General features: G+C 51.3%; 1 protein-coding gene across 1 annotated transcript in view; it reads right to left on the bottom strand.

The window, feature by feature from the left end:
- Positions 1 to 22,099, bottom strand: part of RASGEF1C (RasGEF domain family member 1C) — a 110,410-nt gene that overhangs the window by 9,857 nt on the left and 78,454 nt on the right. The window contains exons 5-11 of the mRNA XM_008015540.3: positions 19,712 to 19,912; positions 18,954 to 19,028; positions 7,396 to 7,485; positions 5,694 to 5,796; positions 5,136 to 5,215; positions 4,958 to 5,053; positions 510 to 605 (exon numbers count right to left, since the gene is read on the bottom strand). Of these exons, the coding sequence (XP_008013731.3) occupies positions 510 to 605; positions 4,958 to 5,053; positions 5,136 to 5,215; positions 5,694 to 5,796; positions 7,396 to 7,485; positions 18,954 to 19,028; positions 19,712 to 19,912 (741 nt within the window). The remainder of the gene's footprint in view (positions 1 to 509; positions 606 to 4,957; positions 5,054 to 5,135; positions 5,216 to 5,693; positions 5,797 to 7,395; positions 7,486 to 18,953; positions 19,029 to 19,711; positions 19,913 to 22,099) is intronic.

Genomic DNA, 22,099 nt, shown 5'->3' with positions numbered 1-22,099 from the left:
GGTGGGCTTTCTCTGCCTGGGAGGTCCAGGGAGGCTTCCTGGAAGAGGAGACACTTGAGCTGACAGCGGTGAGTGTCTGTAGAGGGAGCAGAATTCTTTCTTTTTTGTTCATCTGGCCTTGGCCTGATAGCTTCCTCCTGCTACTCAGGGCTCTGCCTTTGGGCTGGGCCTGACCTCCAGGGCACAGCCCCTGTCACAGCACCTTGCCGGTTGTCACTGTGGGCCCATGGAGCTGCCTTTCTCACCAGCCTGGTGCCCCTGAAGGGCTTAGATGGACTCTGCTTCACCTGTGCTGGCCGTGAGGCCCAGCCTGAAGGGACATGACCCTGAGCCTCAGCATCCCCACCGCAGTGATGTCAGGGTGGGAGGACCCTGATAACCTCGCCGAGGTCGGCTGTCAATGGCTCATTCTGCCCCAGAGTCCCCCATTAGGGCAGGGGCCAGTGGTCCTGCCCTGGGAACTTTTCCTGGCCTGTCTACCTCAGTGGAGGTCCCCACGGAGGTCCTACCTCAAAGTTGACGTGTCCATTGGGAAGGCGGTTGGCACAGCCCTCATTCAGGAAGTAGATGTCTTTGATGAGCAGGCTGAAGAAGGGAATGACAATCTGGAAGAAAGAGGGGGCAGGTCGGCCCCAGCTCTGTACAGCTGGCTCCAGGACAGGGGGCAGCCTTGCCAGCAGATAGCTGCCCCAGGGACCTCACACCCGACCCCAGGGTGCAGAGGGCAGGGGAGACTTCCTGGGCTAGTCGGGGCCTCGGGGTTTCACGGGTTACAAGGTGAATTCCTGTGCACCATGGAGGGTAATAAGGACCACCAAGAAAGGAGCAGGCCCCCATCACCCTGCCGGGCGCCGTGGCGCTGCTGCCCGTCCAGGCCCCCGTCACCCTGCCGGGCGCCGTGGTGCTGCTGCCTGTCCTGGGGCTGGGTAAGAGATGCACAGTCACGATGACCCTTGAATAGTCCTTCCACTGCTTTCTGGGAGGGGCTGGTAGGTCCCCACTACCCCCCATCCCCATCCAAAGGTCCACAGGCTCATGTGCACCAGCAGGGGCAGTCCGGGCTGCACACACTGTTAAAGACGCATGGAACAGATGTGCATCAACTGTTCTGAAATTTGGTGGCCTCCTTTTTTTTTTTTTTGAGATGGAGTCTCGCTCTGTCGCCCAGGCTGGAGTGCAATGGCGCGATCTTGGCTCACTGCAACCTCTGCCTCCCAGGTTCAAGTGATTCTCCTGCTTCAGCCTCCCCGAGTAGCTGGGATTACAGGCACCTGCCACCACGCCTGGCTAATTTTTGTATTTTTAGTAGAGACGGGGTTTCACCATGTTGTCCAGGCTGGTCTCGAACTCCTGACCTTGTGATCTGCCCATCTCGGCCTCCCAAGGGGGCCTCCTTTTTTTTTTTTTAAAAAAATTAACAACTTGTCCCCCTATGTCTTTCTTGATGCACCTACTGTTAGACCAAAAGCTTTCTTGCTCCACTGCCCGCAGGAAAAGAAAGGCTGGTGGACCCAGCCTGCGAAAGGCGGCGGGCTGTGTGCAGGCCCCCACCACTCTTCATTCCTGACCTCACTGCAGTGGGAGACACAGTCATGGGAGTAACCTACAAAATGAGGAGGCCTCATCTGGCAAATCTTTGCTAATCCCGCTGCCGGCTGGGTTTAGCCTCCATCTGCTCCCAAAGAGCCCGCTCCTTATGCCCTTATCAAGCCTGAGTGCCTCACTGCTGAGCTACACACAGGATTACTTTCCATCTTTGCATGGTCCTATGAAGCAGGGCTCTTATGACCCCGGTTTATACATGAGGAAGCTGAGGCCCAGAGAGGTTAAATACCTTGCATAAGCTCACACAGCAGTGAGAAGCGGAAGCAGGGCTGAGTCCCAGGTGCTCTGCCCTAGTGCTCCATCCTGCCTCTTCCTCACCGTGCCGGGATCAGTGGTAGGGGGGATTGTGGGGGTGGTCTGTGTCTGTGCCCTCCCTCGGTGGTGCTGAGTCCCCAGTCCTGGTGTGCTGGGTTCTGGACAGCTGAACTATGTTGGAATAGGGAGACGCGCCAAGACAGGGAGGGGGTTTAAGGAGGATGGGACTCTGCACACACAGAAAGCTCCCCCGGGGCCTGGTCTGGGCTTCCTGGAGGCAGGGGCATTGAGCTGGTCCTCGAGAGGTGGCGTGTTCCGTACACAAGCACCTCTCACCCTTTCTGCCATGGCCATGCCACTCAAGGCCACTCCCCATGTCTGACCTGGTCTCCTTGCCCTCACAGCAGCCAAAGAGGCCTTTGTATCTGCAAATCCACTGCTCTTGCTTCTGACGTGAGAAGTTTAATTAGGGCCCAGGTCGGCTTGGAGGTCACCCAGATAAGTGGGCCCCGTGACACAGACAGGGAGAGGGGCAGACAGGAGCTGCCCACAGACAGGAAGGAAGCATAAAGTGCTATGACCACCGAGATCTCCCAGCCCATCGACTCAGCTGGGGCGCCAGGAAACTGTGAGCGAATCTCTAAGTGTCCCTTCCTCCTCCTCCTTCCTTCCCTCCCTCTGCCCCTCCACCCCCTCCACCCATAGAGCAGCTTTTGTGGGCCTCGCCCATGACCCATCTCTCTCTGGAAGTGAGAGGAGAATGTGGTTAAAGTAAACACACAGCTCTAGGCTGCCTGCCTACAGCACCAATGCATAGCATCCCAGCACCCAGAGCCGGAAGGGGCTCACAGCACAGGCACCCAAATCCCAGTCTCTCTACCTGCCCCACAGCCCCGTGTCCCAGCAGAGAGGAAGGAAGCAGTACGGAGTGCCCAGGCCATGGCTGATGGCTCCCGGCCCAGCTCGGCACCAAGCTCCTGTACACCGATTCTGCATCCAGCCTAGGCCCGTAGCCAGTGTCCTGCGACTGCCACACACACCCGATGCCTGGGAACGGGAGTCAGCCTGGTGGTGTGCGGACCGCGAGACTCACAGCCAGACAGGCTGCAGTGTGATCCTGGCTCTGCCACCTACCTGCAGTGACTGGACTAGTGAGCTCTCCTGCCTGAGACTCAGTCTGCGGATCTGGGAACTGGCAATGCTGATGCCCCCATAGAGTAGTTGTGGGGTGTGCAGGTCAAGTGGCTGGAATGCAGCAGGTGCTCAGTGACACGAGGTTCCTGCCCCTGCTGTCTGGCTTTCCCGGCTCTGGCTCCTGGCGGGCCACCCACCTGCCCTGGGATTTGAGGTCTCACATCCCCGGGTGCTGCTCCCCTCTGCAGAGTCACTGACACACTCACAGCCTGAACAGGAAAGGCCAGCTGGACAGGACAGAGCCATCCGTGTGGCTGGTGTCTGCCCCTTGGGTGGAGGGCCAGGAAGGCCTGGCAGGTGGCACAAGCATGCACACCTCAGCTTGCTTCCCAAACCTGCCCACTGGCATCCCTCCAGTGCAATTCCAGGGGGACCTGAATTTCAAGCACAGCAATGTGTTCTGTTGTCCCTCACGCTGGAGACAGACATCCTCGAACCACAGCAGGGACGTGATTCCACTAATGTTTCCGCATGGCACGGGCCTTCGAAGGGACAACGAGTCTCGGAGTTTCCTCTCCATAGAGATGAACAACTCTAATCATCAGGATGGTAACAGGTTTCAAGCCAGAGGATCACGGCAATCCCAGAACCGGGGCATGATTCTCTGTACCAGAGGCCATGAGTAGAATTTGGAGGAGAAATAAAATTGATCAGGTCAGCAAACGCCCCACAAATGCAGGTATATAAGAATATAGGCTGTGGCTGGGCACAGTGGCTCACACATGTAATCCCAGCACTTTGGGAGGCCGAGGTGGGCAAATCACCTGAGGTCAGGAGTTCAAGACCATCCTGGCCAATATGGTGAAACCCTGCGTCTACTAAAAACACAAAAATTAGCCGGGTGTGGTGGCAGGCGCCTGTAATCCCAGGTACTTGGGAGGCTGAGGCAGGAAAATTGCTTGAACCCAGGAGGTGGAGGTTGCAGTGAGCCAAGATTGCACCACTGCACTCCAGCCTGGGTGACAGAGAGAGACTCCACCTCCAGGGAAAAAAAAAGAATACAAGCTGTAAACAGGCAGTTTGGGTGAGGAAAAAGCTTGGTTCAGTGATTGCCAAAAATGTAAATGTGATCTGAGGCCACATAATTAAAAGTATTATGTTTAGAATCAGGGAGGTGGAAGATCCTGTGTACCTGGAACCTCAATTTTATCTGAAACAGAAGAAATTTTGAAAAATGGAGGCCGGGCGCGGTGGCTCAAGCCTGTAATCCCAGCACTTTGGGAGGCCGAGACGGGCGGATCGCGAGGTCAGGAGATCGAGACCATCCTGGCTAACACGGTGAAACCCCGTCTCTACTGAAAAATACGAAAAACTAGCCGGGCGAGGTGGCGGGCGCCTGTAGTCCCAGTTACTCGGGAGGCTGAGGCAGGAGAATGGCGTGAACCTGGGAGGCGGAGCTTGCAGTGAGCTGAGATCCGGCCACTGCACTCCAGCCTGGGCAACAGAGCGAGACTCCGTCTCAAAAAAAAAAAAAAAAAGGAAAAATGGAGCTGTTTAGGGACGAAAGGGCCCCAGGTGGGAGGAGCTGGAAACTGTAGTGTGGCAGGGCAGGTCTGGGGCTGCTGACTCAGGAGAGGAGAGGAGGGGCCTGGGGCCTCTGAAGAACTGGTGAGCAGAAGACAAAGTGGCCTCACTCGTGTGGCCCCCAAGAAAGGATGACCCCAGGCAGCCCGGCTTCAGGCCCTCACGAAGCACCTCCTATCAGTTAGTTGTCTGAGGCTGGCTTCCCTCAAGTTTTGGGAGGTGGTGAGCTCCCGACACTGGAGGCATGCAAACAAGGAGACCTGGCTGTCTCCTCGTCTATTACTGATGCTGCAGTGGGGCAGGAGCTGCAGCGGGTGAACTCTGAGCCAGCACCCGGGTTCCCCTGCAGCCCCGCTGGGCCGACCTGGCCTTGACCCACCTTCTCTCGGCTGCTGTGGGCCGTCAGGGAGCGGTGGGCTGCCCCTCGCAGGGCTGTCCTGTAGTTGCAGAAATTCCCTGTTGGGTCCATCTGGTGCTGGAAGGAGATAGGGAGGCATGTGGGTAGCTCTGTCCAGGGGATGGCCGGAGGCACCCGGCAGCCCAGCAGCCTCGTTTACCTCGAGGATGAAAAACTTGGCCGTCTTCACTTTGGCCCAGGTCTTCTTTAGCCTGGAGACAGGGCTCATGTTCATGCCAGCTAGGAGAGGGAGGGAGAGCTGGAGACGGCTGCTTCTGGGACAGGGGGGCCTCTGTTTAGCTGCAGCCCCTCGGGCTGCACCCTGACCAGGGCTGGGGCTGCAGGGCTCAGTCTGTCACACGGTGGGTGGGTGAGGGGGTGCTGGTGGACATCATGGTCAGGTGGGCCTGCTCCCACCATGCCGGTCCCATTTTGTACCGAGCACCTGCACTGGGCCCTCGTTCTCTGCGTCTGGGGACATACCACCAAGCCCTCACCAAACATCCCGAGGGGGCTGGGCTTGCCTCAAAAGGCGCGGCACCCCAGGACCCCTGAGGCGGGGACATGGGACTGCCCAGGCCTTCAGACAGCCCAGCCCATGCCCTCCCGCTGCTCAGAGGCGGGCCCCGGCTTGCACTCTGCCTGCCTGGCTGCACCTGCTCCGACCTCTGGGGGGGCCTGTGCACTGGGGACTCCAGGCCCGAGCCGGCCCACTCACAGATGATGGCCATGAGGGAGTTGAAGTTGCCGATGTTGAAGCACTCGCGGGCCACGTCGATGAAGAACTCAATCACCTGGGCCCTCTGCTTCTTCTTGGCTGGCTGTGGACAGGGCAGCAGAGCCTCAACGGTGACATGTCTCCGCCCTGCCTGACCAGGCTCCCGTCACCCGGCCCTCTTCACCTTCTCTAAACCCACTGCACAGCCGGGGCACTTGAGGCCCAGGGGAAACAGGGTCTCAGAGCGCTTTATGGGCCGAGCCAGCAGAGCCCGATGCCATAGAGGGCTAGGTGGGCCCGGTGGGGCACAGGCACTCCCTGTAGCCCCGGAGCTGCTGAGACGCACCTTCACGAGATCTCCACGGCTCCCCTCCAGCGCCCTCCTCCCTCTGGGCCCGGCTCCCACCCAACTCCTTCACTAAATTAGAGAGCCTCACCCACCTTCCCCAGCCCTGGGCTTTCTCCCCTCACTGGGGTACAAGCTGGCCGAGACCTGTCCCTCGAGCAGCCTCTCCGTTCTCTCCATCTAACAACTGCGTGACTGGTAAACCCTTGTTTGTGGTCGGGCGCTTGGGACTTCAGACCCCTCTGATGTGCAGAACCACACCATGTCCTTCCCTGGCCATTCTGGGCCACAGCTGGCTCCCTGGGAGGCTGAGGCCAAGCAAGCTTCCCCCGGGCTCGGCCCTCTCGCCTGCAGCCTGCGGCGCGAGGGTGGGAAGTGGGCTGGGCCAGCGGGGCCTGCGTTGCGTTCTTTCCACACAGGGAGGTGCTGCCTGTCCACCAAAGATGCAGCCAGGGTCTTTACCGCCACCAAGAACTGGGGTGTTGTGCTCTGAGATGTGTCACCAACCCCCTTCCAGGGGCTGTCTTGGCCACAGAGAGCTGCCCACCCAAAGCCGGCCCTGTCCTTTGAAGGGCAGCCCGCCCTGTGATGGGGGCTGAGCCAGGTGGGGGACAGAGGCCAACCCGTGTCTGTCGTCACATCGTCGTACGGGGCTGCCTCCTCTCCACGCTCGTCCGCAGTGTGGACCCCTCATGAACATGCGCCCCATACTCGGTCTCGGCACCTGCCGCGGAGAGCCCGGCCTGCCGCGGCGCTGCCTCCAGCCTGGCCCTGGGATGAGCGGCCCCCTGGGCTTCATCTTAAGGTGAGAGAGTGGGTTCAGAGGAGGGCCCCTCTGCTGCAAGGAGGAGGACGGGTGGGTGTGGCCAGGCGGGACTGCGACTCAGTGACAAGCACGTCTGGCTCCAGGCTGCTGAGTTTTGGTGCTTTCCAGGAGCAGCTGGAACTATGGGCTTTTACATGTGTCTCCCAGTGCTTAGAGGTCAGATCACGTCCACCTCTAGGTCCCGAGCCAAACAAGGCCAGTTGCAGGCCAGGCTGCCCAAGGCAGGCCGGCACAGATGGAGAGAGCAGAGCCGCTGGGGCTGCGAGTGACTGCCTCTCACTCCTTCAGCAAACCCTCTCCAACACCCTCTGTGCCTGGCCGGCAGATCTGTCCTGGGTTCTACTTGGAGGGAAATGTCACTGCAGGAAAGCTGGTGTCACCTGGAGTCCTGGAGGGGTGCCCAGCCTGGCATTGGACTTGGAAATGAACAGGACTCAAGGTGTCCTTCCGGTTCCTTCCCCAGTAGGCTCCTCCCAACTCCAGCCGCCTTGGGCTATGGCAGGTGATGCCCATCCTGGCTGTCTACTCACCATGCAGATCTCGGTTGCCACCAGGTAGCACAGTCTGTTGAACCATTTCACGTAAGCCTCTAGGTTGCTGGTCTTGTCACTAAAGCAGGGCTAGAAAAAACACACAGGACCACATTCTGAGCCTTTTTGTCAATCATCTTTTAGAACATGAAGTCAGTTCATGATCCCTACGACCCGGGAAATGTCAAAACCCCCAAACCATCCAGAACTACCAAAGATTTGGTGTGTACCCTTTTAGTTTTTTTAAAAACACTTTTTTTTTTTGAGACGGAGTCTCGCTCTGTCGCTCAGGCTGGAGTGCAGTGGCCGGATCTCAGCTCACTGCAAGGTCTGCCTCCCGCGTTTACGCCATTCTCCTGCCTCAGCCTCCTGAGTAGCTGGGACTACAGGTGCCCGCCACCTCGCCTGGCTAGATTTTTCTATTTTTTAGTAGACACAGGGTTTCACCGTGTTTGCCAGGATGGTCTTGATCTCCTGACCTCGTGATCCGCCCGTCCCAGCCTCCCAAAGTGCTGGGATTACAGGCTTGAGCCACCGCGCCCAGCCTAAAAATACATTTTAAAATGTAACTTCACACACACAAACACACACACACACACACATACACACACGAACCTCATTATTCCTGGATTCTGTATTTGCAAATTTGCCTCCTCTCTAAAATGTATTTGTAACCCCAAAAACTTGTGTCACTTTTGTGGTCTTCTGTACACATGCGCGGGGTGGCAAAAATATTGAAGTCACGAGTGTCCGTGCGCATCTCCAGCAGAGGCGAGGCAATGCTCTGTCCTCCTGCATCTCGCTCTCAGACTTGGCCTACTGAGTATCGTGTCCTTTACAGTTTTGTACTTTTTGCTGATAATTTCACTGTTGAGAAGGGCCCCGAAGCATGGTGCCGAAGTCTAGTGTTCCCACGCAGGCAAAGGCTGCTCTGTGCCTCACAGAGAAAGTGTGTGTAACAGCAGCGTTCAGCCATGAGAATAGCACTGTTGGCCATGAGATCAATATTAATCAATAATTTATATTAAATAATGTCTTTAAACATAAACACACATAAAGCAAGGTGATATATGGATCTGTTGACAAAAACGCTGTGATGAGAGGCTCACAGGGAACCTAACCTTGCATTTCCCCTGGGAGCAACGGTTCGGTGCTCACTCATTCAGTGCTTTTGACTTTATAGAATGCAGCTGCTGGGAGTAATGAGTGCCAGCTGTGTGTATGCATGCGTCTATCATAACCATATATATTCCCGTACTTTGCTATGCAAACCTTTCCCTGTGCCATAACATACCCTTTGGAAACAAAATTTTTAAATGGATATAGAACTTTCCACTGTATAATATACCAACATTTAAAAGATGAAACTTAACATAAATGTGTTTGTTAAAACTGCCAGGGTAGGCCAAGCACGGTGGCTCACGCCTGTAATCCCAGCACTTTGGGAGGCCAAGGCGAGTGGATCACCTGAGGTTAGGAGTTCAGGACCAGCCTGGTCAACATGATGAAATCCCGTCTCTACTAAATACACAAAAATTAGCTGGGTGTGGTGGCAGGTGCCTGTAATCCCAGCTACTCAGAAGGCTGAGGCAGGAGAATCGCTTGAACCTGGCGGCAGAGGTTGCAGTGAGCCAAGATCATGCCATTGCACTCCAGCCTGGGCGACAAGAGCAAAACTTCATCTCAAAAAAACAAAAACAAAAAACAAAAAACCCCAAAAAACTGCCACGGTTAACTTTTTTTTTTTTTTTCTTTGAGACGGAGTCTTACTCTGTTGCCCAGGCTGGAGTGCAGTGGCGCGATCTCAGCTCACTGCAAGCTCCACCTCCCGGGTTCCCGCCATTCTCCTGCCTCAGCCTCCCAAGTAGCTGGGACTACAGGTGCCCGCCACCTCGCCCGGCTAGTTTTTTGTATTTTTTAGTAGAGATGGGGTTTCACCGTGTTAGCCAGGATGGTCTCGATCTCCTGACCTCGTGATCCACCCGTCTCGGCCTCCCAAAGTGCTGGGATTACAGGCTTGAGCCACCGCGCCGGCAGTAACTTTCAATAAATAGAGGGGAAGATGGAATGGGAGACCTATTCATTCAAAAGAGCAAAGAAAGGAGGAAAAGTAAACAGATAAGGAAGATAACTACATAGTACAACAGAAGATAGCAAGAACAAATTCTTAAGGATTAGTGATTACAACACTAATTAAAACATGCAGCTGCTTGCCACTTTCAAGAGATACAACTCCAAACACAAGCATATAAGTTAAAAAAAGAAGAATATATATCTGATAGATATTACATAGCTATATTAATATTGAACCAAATAGACTTTAAGGCAACAAAAAAGATCCTAAGGCAAAAAACTTTAGGAGAAATGAGAGAGTAACTGTGTGATGATGAAAGGTTCAGCTCATCAGGGATATGTCACAAGTCTAAACTTGATTGCGGCTAGTAACATAGGTTCAATATATGGAGGCAACAATAATCAGAAATGTCAAGTTCTTTATAAGGAGAAGTTGAGTCCTACAGTCACATGGGAGATTTTAACACACATGACAGTAATTAATAGGTTAGGGAGATTGAAAAAGAACAACCAAACGAAACCCAGGATGAATATGAATCTGAACAACACAATTTGAAGTAATAAACAAATAAGGAAACTTGAACTTAATTCCTTGAGAATATGCATTCTTTTCAAATGTAAAGAAACTTAAAAAATTTTTTTAAATAATCTATGGTTCAAAGATGAAATCATAATGGAATTAGAATGATAATGAAAATGTTAAAAAATAAAACTTGGGGGGGCTGTAAATAAAAATTTATGTAAACAGAAATCATCCTGCATGCTTTTATTAGAAAAGAAGGATAAAAACAAGCTGAACATCCAACATAAGCAACTAGAAAAAGAATAACAATATAAATCCAAAGAAAGTAGATGGAAGGAAATAATAAAGAGTAGAGAAGAAAGAAATGAAATAGTAAAAAAAACTACAATCTACAGAATCAACAAAGTAAAAAGATCTTTATTTGAAAACATTAACAAAATTGATGAACCTTTTATAAGACTGATAAAGAAACAAAGAGAGATGTAAATAATCAAAATACTAGAGATGAATCAATGTGGATGTGAAGAAATTAAAAAGATACCTAGAGAATATTACAAATAACTTTTTGTCTATAAATTTTGAAACTTAGGGGAAATGGCCGAATTCCTAGAAAAATATAAATTACAAAACAGACTAAAGAAGAGACGGAAAACCTAAATAGCTCTATAACCATTAAATCAATAACAAGAATAAACAAAGAAACAAACAAGAATAACCTTGAATCAGTACAAGAAAGTCATCCCTCAAAGAAAATACCAGGCCTAGATGGTTCCATTGGCTAATTCTACAAAATGCTCCAAGAACAAGTAATTCCAGTCTTTCAGGAAGAATAGAGAACAGAGTAAGAAAAACAAAGACTACACAAGAACAGTGTCAGAAAGGGAAATAACCGTTCAGTCTCACATTGTAGAAATCCTAAACAAAACATTAGCAAACCAAATCCAGGGATGTGTGAAAAAGATAACGATTTCATTTACCCCAGTTTTGTTTATCTCAGAAATGCAAAGTTGATGCAACATTGATTAAAAAACAGCCTGGCGCAGTGGCTCATGCCTGTAATCCCAGCACTTTGGGAGGCCGAGGAGGGTGGATCACTTAAGGTCAGGAGTTCGAGAACAGCCTGACCAACATGGTGAAATCCTGTCTCTACTAAAAATACAAAAATAGTTGAGCGTGGTGGTGGGTGCCTGTAATCCTAGCTACTTGGGAGGCTGAGGCAGGAGAATCTCTTGAATTCAGAAAGCAGACATTGTAGTGAGCTGAGATTGTGCTATTGCACTCCAGCCTGGGCAACAAATGTGAAACTCCATCTTAAACTACAACAGCAGCAGCAATGAAAAACTAGGCCAGGTGAGGTGGCTCACACCTGTACTCCTAGCACTTTGGGAGGCCAATGCAAGCAGATTTCTTGAGCTCAGGAGTTCTAGACCAGTCCGGGTAAACATGGTGAAACACCGTCTCCACAAAAAATACAAAAATTAGCCAGGTATGGAGGTGTGTGCCTGTAGTCCCAGCTACTTGGGGGGCTGAGGCAGGAGGATCACTTGAGTCCAGGAGGTTGAGGCCGCAGTGAGCTGTGTTCACATCACTGTACTCTAGCCTGGGCAAAAGAGCAAGACTCTATCTCAAAAACAACAACAACAACAACAAAACCCAGAACAGACAGACAAACAAAAGATTTATATTAGTTTTTATTTTAAAAACTAACATAAATAATCAGCTAGCAGTTTAAAGGAGAAGAGAATATGTGAGTAACAGGTCCAGAAAAAAAAAAAAAGAAAGTTAACAACCATTCATGATGAGAATTCTCAGAAAACTAGGAAGGAACAGGATACTTCCTTAAGCTGATAATAGACTTCTAAAGAAATCCTATAGCAAACATCATACTCTACTGGGACACGTTAAAAACACTCCTTTGAAAATCAGGACAAAACAAGGATGCCAGCTATCAATCCTTCTATTTGACATTGTACCAGAGGTGCAAGTTAGCACAATAAGTTAGTCAGGCTGGGTGCGGTGGCTCATGCCTGTAATCCCAGCACTTTGGGAGGCCAAGGCGGGCGAATCACCTGAGGTCAGGAGTTCGAGACCAGCCTGACCAACATGGAGAAACCTCGTCTCTACTAAAAATACAAAATTAGCTGGGCGTGGTGGCGCATGCCTGTAATCCCAGTCACTCGGGAGGCTGAATCAGGAGAATCGCTTGAACCTGGGAGGTGGAGGTTGCAGTGAACCAGGATCGCGCCATTGGCCTCCAGCCTGGGCAACAAGAGTGAAACTCTGTCTCAAGAAAAAGCAAAACAAAACAAAACCAAAAAAAAAAAAAAAAGTTAGATTGGGCAGTGTTACTCTGCAATAACAAACCATTTCAACACTTCAGAGATTTAAAATGATAGATTAAAGTCTATCCATCACTCTTGCCTACCTATTAGTGAAGGGTTCTATTCTACGACTACCACAGAACTAAAAAGAATAAGGATTGGAAAGGAGGAAACAAAACTGTCATTATTCTCAGATGTACTTGTCTACATGAAAAACCCCAAATAATACAAATTATTAGAATTAATAAGAACATACAATGTTGTCAAATTTAAACTTGATATACAAAAGTAAATTATATTCATTAAACCAGCAATAAGCAGACAGGACATATGATAAATATACACTTGAGGTAATGGAAAACTAAGGAGTCCTGTGCTCATTCTTTTTTTTTGAGACGGAGTCTTGCTCTGGCACCCAGGCTGGAGTGCAGTGGCCGAATCTCAGCTCACTGCAAGCTCTGCCTCCCGGGTTCACACCATTCTCCTGCCTCAGCCTCCCAGGTAGCTGGGATTACAGGCGCCGCCACCACGCCCGGCTAATTTTTTGTATTTTTAGTAGAGACGGGGTTTCACCATGTTAGCCAGGATGGTCTCCATCTCCTGACCTCGTGATCCGCCCACCCCGGCCTCCCAAAGTGCTGGGATTACAGGCGTGAGTCACTGTGCCTGGCCTCTGTGCTCATTTATTTAAGAATGTGCATTCTTTTCAAACATTCAGAAATCTGAAAACACATTTTAAAATAATCTATGCACATAGATCATTTTATACATAATAGTAAAAATATGCAAAGGTACCTAAGGAAATAAACCTAACAAAATCTGTACAAGACTCTCGTATGGAGAAAATTACTAGACATTAGAAAGATACTGTAGAGCAGACCTAAGTGAACGGAGGGACATACCATTTTTATGGATTGGCAGACTCAAATGTAATGAAAAACAAATTCCTTCATGAAAATGCAAATTTTTCCCAAATTGATCCATATTTAATATATTCTAACAAAATCTCTATAGGACTTTCCATAGAAATTGACAAATAACTCTAAAACTTGAATAGAAAATGAAAGGGCCAAGAATAGCCAAGCCACACTCCTAAAGAAGAACTGGGGGATTTGCCTCAGCAACCATCAAGACTTATTATGAAACTGTAGTAATTAAAGCAAAGTGTCTTGACACAGAGATATAGACCAATGGAGCAGAACATCCAGGAACAGACCTACACGTATATGGAAAGCTGACATATGAGAGTGACGTGTCAGAGCACGTTGGAGGGTAAAGGAATATGTAATAGTGTTGCAGAAACAATTGGTTATTTGTCTAGAAAAAAAAAAATGAATCTCAACTTAAGCCATATACACAAAATGAATTTCAGATCAAAGTGTGAAGGACAAAACTTCAAAACTTCCACAGGAAACATAGGAGACTATCTTTATGACCTGAGTGGGGTGTAGGGAAGGATTTCTTAACCCCTCACCCCCATCCAAAAAAAAAAAATAAATAAAGGGAAAGTTTAGTAAATTTTACTAGGTGAAGCTTAAGAACACCTGTTCATCAAAAGACATCATAATGAGGATGAAAAGCAAAGCAAACAACTAGAAGAAAATGTGCAGCACAGTTAACTGACATAGGATCATCATCTAGTACACATTTAAAATCAAACAAAAACGACACATTCTTAAAAACCCTTAGAGGATGACAAACCACCAATTGAAAACTGGGCAAAAGTCAGAGATAGGCATTTTATAGAGAAGGAAACAAGAATATCCAAAAGATGCTCCATTTAACAGTTTGACAGAAATTAAAGCCTGACAACTTCAAGTGTTGATGAGGGTGTGCGATAACTTCCCGCTGGGAGTGGCGACGCCCAGCCTCGCCTGGCGTTACCTGGTGAGGCGGCGCACATCCCGACCCTGCGACCCAGTAATTCCTCTTCCCAGGAGTCCCCAGCCTGTTGTCCCTGGATTCCAGGGGGTCCTTGGGACCCTTTCAGGGGGTCCACAGGCAAGGCTATTTTTGTAATAACACGATGTTACTGCCTTTTCCACTGTGTTGAAATTTGCACTGATGGTGCAAAAGCAATGGTGGGGAAAATTGTCCAGTAGAAGAAAAAAGGGAGTGTGACTTAAGAGTGTCCTAAATGAGGTAAAACTTTTAAACTTTTATTCAGTCTAGATTTTTGAGATTTTCCATACTCTATGTGACATAACGGTTTGTGCACACGAAGCCCCTCTGTTGCATACAGAAGGCGTGCTTGTGGTTGAGGGAAAGCACTTCATTCACATGTGAGCTGAACGGGCCACTGTTCTCTTGGAGTACCGTTTCCGCTCTAAAGAACAACTGCTAGACATACTACGGTAATTCAGACTTTTCACAATTATCACAATTATCTGAAAAGGTGGTAAAATACTCCTCCCTTTTCCAGCTACCTTCAGTGTTTGGCTGATATTTCCTTGAAAATGAACACAATGAACCTGTCGTTTAAAGAACAACAACTGAAATTAGGGAAAACATTTTATTTGGATGGTTTCTATAAACAAGGGACTACAATTCTTGTACATTATTTTTCATCTTTGCTGTTTCCTTGAGCAGGCTCATGCGTCATGCAATTATCTAAGGTATTTGTAAGTATTCTTGTTACCAGAGTAGTTGTACTGTATTTTAAAATGTAAGATGATTTTTAAAAGCCTGAGGACTGACCTCAGATGCGATTGTGTGAACTCTGTCTACTCTGGAGGGTGGGAAGGTTGTCAGTGGAAGTTTGAAGACTTTTTTTTTGTGCCATCAGATATAGGTAAAAATAATTCGGCAATTCTGCTGTTTAAACAGGAACTATTGGCCTCCTTGGCCCTAAATAGAAGGGCTGATAAAAGTTTGTGTTTTTTTTTGAGATGGAGTCTCGCTCTGTCACCCAGGCTGGAGGGTAGTGGTGCGAACTCAGCTCACTGTAAGCTCCGCCTCCTGGGTCCACATCATTCTCTTGCCTCAGCCTCCCGAGTAGCTTGGACTACAGGCACCTGCCATCAGGCCCAGCTAATTTTATTTTGTATTTTTTAGTAGAGATGGGGTTTCACCATGTTAGCCATGTTAGCCAGGATGGTCTCGATCTCCTGACCTCATGATCCGCCCACCTCAGCCTCCCAAAGTGCTGGGATTACAGGCATGAGCCACTGCGCCTGGCTGGGCTGATATTTTAAGTTGATTATTTTATTGCAAATTAATCCAACCTAATTCTTTTAAATTTGGTTGTATGTTTTTCTTGTTAAATGATGTTTAAAAAATAAAAAACGACCGGGCGTGGTGGCTCAAGCCACTGCACTCCAGCCTGGGCGACAGAGAGAGACTCCGTCTCAAAAATAAAATAAAATAAAATAAAAAATGGAAGTTCTTGGCTTAGTCATTAAAAGAGAGGAGAACAACTGACAATATTTGTTGCCAATGATAAAATTAAGGCTTTCAAGAGAAAACTGGGAACTTGTAAGACATGTATCTGCCTCTGTGAGCCTGACAGCTTCCCAATACTTACAGACTGAAAAATGAGACCGAGAGTGATAATGATGCGATTTCTAAAATGTTGTACAGTGAAATGTGCCAGCATTGGAAGATCTGCCTAACATGGTGAACCCGTATTTTCCCGCATGACCAATGTATGATGTCACAAAATTGTGCATCAAGATTCAAGACAGACCAATGGCTTTCAACGTCAGAGTACAGAAAGTTTACTGATATCTTTTCAGATTTCACACTGTAGATAATCTTCAAACACTATCACTTGCTGAGTTTTAGTGTGGTATCAAAGAAGCATATTCACAATTATCTGAAAAGGTGGAAAAATACTCCTCCCTTTTCCAGCTACCTATTGGTGTGAGGTTGGATTTTCTTCAACCAAAAAACTATGTCAAGAGACGGAATGCAGAAGCAGAGAAAAGAATCCAGCTGTCTTCTATTAAGTCAGACAGTAAAGAGATTTGTAAAAAATACTATAAAACAATGCCACTCTTCTCAGTAATTTCCTATTGTGGAAAAACAATTATTTTTCACGAAATATGTTATTTATGTTACCATGTAACATAAATTTTGTTTTTAGAGAGATGGGTTCCTGCTCTCTATGTTGCCCAGGCTGGACTTGAACTCTTGGTCTCAAGCAATCCTCCTATCTGGGCCTCCTGAATAGCTGGGACTACAGGCATGGGCCACTACTTGGCTATTATTGTTATTTTATTTATTTATTTATTTATTTATTTATTTTTTGAGATGGAGTCTTGCTCTGTCCCCAGGCTGGAGTGCAGTGGCCGGATCTCAGCTCACTGCAAGCTCCGCCTCCCGGGTTCCCGCCATTCTCCTGCCTCAGCCTCCCGAGTAGCTGGGACTACAGGTGCCCGCCACCACGCCCAGCTAATTTTTTGTATTTTTTTTTTAGTAGAGACGGGGTTTCACTGTTTTAGCCAGGACGGTCTCGATCTCCTGACCTCATGATCCGCCCGCCTTGGCCTCCCAAAGTGCTGGGATTACAGGCGTGAGCCACCGCGCCCGGCAATTATTGTTATTTTTGAATAAATATTTTAAAAAGTTAACCTTAGGGCCAGGTTCAGTGGCTCACACCTGTAACCCCAGCACTTTGGGAAGCCCAGGTGGGTGGGTCACTTGAGGTCAGGAGTTTGAGACCAGCCTGGTCAACATGGCGAAACCCTGTCTCTAATAAAAATACAGAAATTAGCCATGTGTGGTGACACACACCTGTAGTCCCAGCTACTCAGGGGAGCTGAGGTAGGAGAATCGCTTGAAACGGGGAGGTGGAGGTTGCAGTGAGCCGAGATCGCACCACTGCACTCCAGCCTGGGTGACAAGAGTTAATATTAATTGCTAAAATAAATATTGATAAATATAATCTATATAACCAAAAGTTAATTGGGGTCCTTAACAATTTTTAAGAGTATAAAGGGATCCTGAGCCTTTTGAGGACGGACACCCTAGAGAAAGTGTGCACTCGTGTGTACCAGGACCGGGTCTAAGAATGTCCACTGTGGGAATATTTACAACAGCAAGAAGCTGGACACACACATGTTCATCTACAGTAGGCGGGATAAACAAATGTCATGTGTCATCTTGATGTATTTCACAATAAAACAGTAATATTTGGAAATGGCCCCAAACTAAACAATCTTGTAAGAATCTTGGCCATGCACAGCGGCTCATGCCTGTAATCCCAGCACTTTGGGAGGCCGAGGCGGGCGGATCACAAGGTCAGGAGATCGAGACCATCCTGGCTAACACGGTGAAACCCCGTCTCTACTAAAAATACAAAAAATTAGCTGGGCATGGTGGCGGGTGCCTGTAGTCCCCGCTATTGGGGAGGCTGAGGCAGGAGAATGGCGTGAACCCAGGAGGCAGAGGTTGCAGCGAGCCGAGATCGCACCACTGCACTCCAGCCTCGGGGACAGGGCGAGACTCCGTCTCAAAAAAAAAAAAAAAAAAAAAAAAAAAAAATTCTCCATGCCTCCCAGCACCACAACTGTTCAGAATTCCCAGAGCAGTCAGCATTCCTAGAGAGTGCTTACGGACACAGGCAACGTACATGGTTTTGTGTTACCCTCTTTCTTTGTTACCCAAATGGTCACACACTCTTGCCCCCGTTCTTGCCTCTACGCTTTTCTCTCAGTGCCTGGAGGGACAGGTCTTGGAGATTGTTCTGTCCACCTTACGCCCTTTCGTAGCCGCACAGCATTCTAGTTATAGATGTTTCATAATTTGTAATCCAGTCCCCACGGGCGATAAGGCAATCTGCCCCCAGTGTTTGGCCATAACGGACATTGTCTATCCCAAACACCTTCGTCCGTGCATGTCCGTGTACATGGGTGTGTATCTGTGGGATAAATTCGTAGGTATGGAAAGTTGGGGTCAAGAAAGTCCGTTTAAAGCGTTGACGCTAGTGCCAATCTGCCCTCCAAAGCGGCTGCGCCAGCTTCACCCCAGCAGCCATGAGGAGAGTGCCTTCCACAAGGTGTCTAACCTACTAGGCGGCCTTTGCTTATCTGAGAAGTGAAAGTGCAATCTCCTATTTAGTTTGTACTTTTATTAGGTGTGAGGACAGAAGGCACAATGTTTGCAATTCTGACTTGGATTTAGCCCGTTGGAGGCACCGGCACCCCGCTGGTTGGGCTCCCAGAAGGGCGGGATGGAAATCCCGGTGCGTGGGCTGTGTCCGGAGCACCGGGTCCCAGGGGTTCCCTTACCCAGCCCGGGCAGCGCGCAGCAACCCGCGCTTCCTCGCGCGGCCGCTGGAGGGCACCGGCGCCCACCGAAACGCACCGGGCAGGCGCTGGGGTCCCGGAGCGCGCCAGGGGGCTCCACCCTCCTCCCGGCCCCGGGTCCTGGCCCACCCGGGCAGCGCGGCCCACGGCCCGTTCCTCGCCCACTCCTCCGCCCTCGCTGGGGGGGCGACCCCCACGTCCTGTACATTCAGGCCCCAGGCTTTCCGGGGACTCGGCCGTGGTGGTCCGCCCGCGAGCTGGGGGGTCGTGGCGGAGCGGGCAGGGCCCCTCCGAGCCCACCGGTCCCTCTCCGGGCCACTCCAGCACTCGCCCAGAGAGAGCGGCTAGTCACGGTGCGGGTCACTCTGGGGACAGCCCGTCAGCGCCTCCTACCTTTGTGCTGGCCAGAGGGTCCTTGTTCACAAAGGCCTGGACAAACTCCTCCGGCCCGATGTGCCGCAGCCGCTCCTGCAGGGAAGGGGCAGAGTGGGTACAAGAGGGAAGGTATGGGGAGGGGGTGCCCTGCCGTGGTGCCCCAGCCCCTAGTCCTCCACAGTGGGGCTGGAGACCCTGTTTCAGGTTGTCACAGAGCTCGCGCCTTCCCTGCAGGAGGCAGCCCCTCCTTGCCCGGCTCATGGGGGTGGGGAGCAATGCTACGGGGCGTGAGCCGGGAAACTGGGCTCCACACGAGGTAACCGAAGTGCGGCTTCCTCTGCGGGGCGGGGGCGAGTGCTGGTGGCCAGGAGCTTGGCATCTGGGCCAGAATCAAACCCTGGCTCTGTCCCTTCTGCTGTGTGACGCTGGCAAGTCGCTTCACCTTTCTGGGCCTTAGTTTCCTCTGTGTACAGGGCCTGCCTGGCCAGGTGATGGAGACATGAGCGAGCGCATGGGAGTGCGCTGGAAAAGTGCCTGGAGAGCAGGGAGGGCTCCATCAACCCTCAGTCTCAAAGGGAAGCACCCGCCCCAGCCTCCCTCTCCCTGGGATGGGCCCTTGGCCTCTGCATCTACGAGGAGCCCAGTGCGTGCTCCAGGCTAGGCCAGGGCCCTCCTTCACAAGCTTGTGGGGCTGCTCCGGGAAGCCAGGGGGGCCCAGTGTATCTGTGCGGGTCCTGCTGAATCCGGGGTCAGGAAGGTGGCTTGGGCCGGCTCACCAGTTCCACGTGGGTCAGCTGCTGGGCCAGTGTGTAGGGGTCGCTGCAGACACCAAGGAGCTCCCTGTGGATGGAGGCTGGCGGCTTGGTCCTGTAGGAGATGGGCTTGTCGGCACTCACCAGACCTTCCGGCCCCTGGCGCAGAGCCGCCAGCTTCTGGTGAAGAGCCTGTAGGAGCTGATGCATCCTCTTCCGGTATGCCTGGTGGGTGGAAAGAGGGGCGCTCAGGCCTGAACACCCATCTCTGCATCTCTAACACTGGAGCCAGGCAGCCTCCTGGGCTGCAAACAGAGGGTCTTTGCCTCAGGGTCTCTGGAGAAAAGGCCAGGTACCAGCACAGGGGCCAGGACCTGCCCCTACCCTGAAACAGGACCCAATCCTGGCCAGGGTGGGGCCACCTGGCAAGGGATCTGGGGTGAAGGTTGCAGGGCTTCCCATCTGTGGGTGGGAACCAAGAGGAGCACATGTCAGGGAGGGTGACGGGGGCCGGGGGCAGCTGTCTGGGGCAATGGGGCAGAGTTGGGTGGGCACAGCCAGGAAGCCAGAGAAAGGGAGAGAGGAGGGAGATGTGGCATGGGCCCTGCCCTGGGCAGATGACTGGCATTTGGCCTGGCTTTAATGGGGCCTCTGTTATCTCCCAGGTCCAGCTCGGCCTTCCCCGACCAGCTGTGCTGTCCTGGCCTCTGCTCCCAGCAGTATTCGTCCAGGTCACCCTGTGCGACTTCTTTTATAAGACCACTGTCGAGACAGTTCAGTTCATTTCCTCCCACACTAGAATAACAGCTCCACAGGGCTGCAAGGTCTGTGCTGCCGCCTCTGTGATGTGAGAGACCAGCCCTGCTCTGGGTACACAGTGCGTGCAAAGTAGTGCTCACCCCCACCAGCCAGCCCAGACCCATGGGCTCTCGCTTTGGGCCGCATCATGGGCTGGGTACAGGGATGAAAGGCCATGGCCACCCCTCAAGGGGCACCTCCTCTCCCACCATCAAGGAAAACTGAATTATTTTCCCTCAGAAACCCCTATTTCCAAGGAAGTGCCATCAGACTGGCTGGGTTTGTTAAGGGAGATGTCCTCACATCCTCAAGGGTTTTGGTCTAACTCACAGAGTGAGATGAAATCCCCTATAGCCAGGAGCTGGCCCGGGCACTGGCAGAGGCAGTGGTGGGAGCTGGAGCCTGGTCCCCAGCGATGGCGAGCATTAACTGGACAGGCTGCGTGCTCCCAGAGACCTCGGGAAATAACGAGGGGTGGGCAGTTGGTATCAATAACGAGGGGTGATGGGAAATAAGGAGGGGCGGGCGGTCGGCATCAGTGACGAGGGGCGGGCGGTCGGCATCAGTGACAAGGGGCGGGCGGTCGGTATCATCAGGTCACTTCTGAGATTGCAGGGAGTGTTTCTTCACACAATTTTGAGACACACAGAGCCTGCTGTGAGCGGTGGGCAGGCGTGGTGTCTGCATGCTGGCTGTGAGGGTCTGGGGGCTCCAAATGCTCCGGGGAGCCTCAGACAGGGCGCTGGGGTGCTGCTGCTGTCTGAGGACTGCTGGAGCCCTGTGCTCTGGTGGCAGGGTTGGTAGTCGTCTGGCACTCCTATGGCAGTGCTTCTCTGTGGAGTGGCCACAGGCTGCTGTGGCAGAGCCTCAGATGGGAGGAATGGGACAGGAGGTGGCTTAACCCTAAGCCTAACTCTCAGAGCACAGGGGCCAGGTGCAGACGGCGCCCACTAGTTAGCTGGGCAGTGAGTGGGGAAGCTGAGGTCCGACTCTTCTGTTGCCCATGGAAGGAATGACCCCTCTCAGGAAGGCTGTGTCCAAAACTGGTCAGCACACTGCCTCCCAGGGCTTCATCTGAGTGCTGGGAAGATGAGGAGTGGGGCATAGCCACTGCCAGTCCTGGGGGGCACGGTCAGTCCCCCATGGGCCCTGGCCCTTCCACTGACCACCTGTCTCTCTCCCAGGCACAGCCAGAGTCCCACAGGTGGCTACACCTGTTTCATTGCCTCACCTCCTGCTCACTCCTGGATCACTTCACCTGGCGGCCACTCCCATCAGTCGATTCACTGGGCTCTCCTGTCACCAAAGCCAGTGGCCGTTTCTCAGGCTGCATCTTCCTTGGCCACCTCCGCCTCAGCCTCCTGGTTGCTCCTGCCTCGGGCTGTTGGCAGGCTTGCCTGTGTTCACCATCGTGAGATGCTGGGGTTTGGGGTTCTTCCTGCTCGGTCTAGGCCTCTCTTCTCTTACTTAGCTCCTGGCTATTCTGGTTCACAGCCGCAGTCTCCCTCTGGTCTCCAGAGTCATATGGGCGGCCACGGTCCTCTGTTTGCCCAGCACAGCAAATGGAGGTCAGCTCTCGTTGTCCAAAGCTGGTATTCTCGGTGTTGGTGGACA

The sequence above is a fragment of the Chlorocebus sabaeus genome, chromosome 23 (assembly GCF_047675955.1).
Source record: "Chlorocebus sabaeus isolate Y175 chromosome 23, mChlSab1.0.hap1, whole genome shotgun sequence".
NCBI lineage: Eukaryota > Metazoa > Chordata > Mammalia > Primates > Cercopithecidae > Chlorocebus > Chlorocebus sabaeus.
The sequence above is the reverse complement of the archived record's forward strand: the minus strand, read 5'-3'. Positions and strand labels throughout refer to the sequence as shown.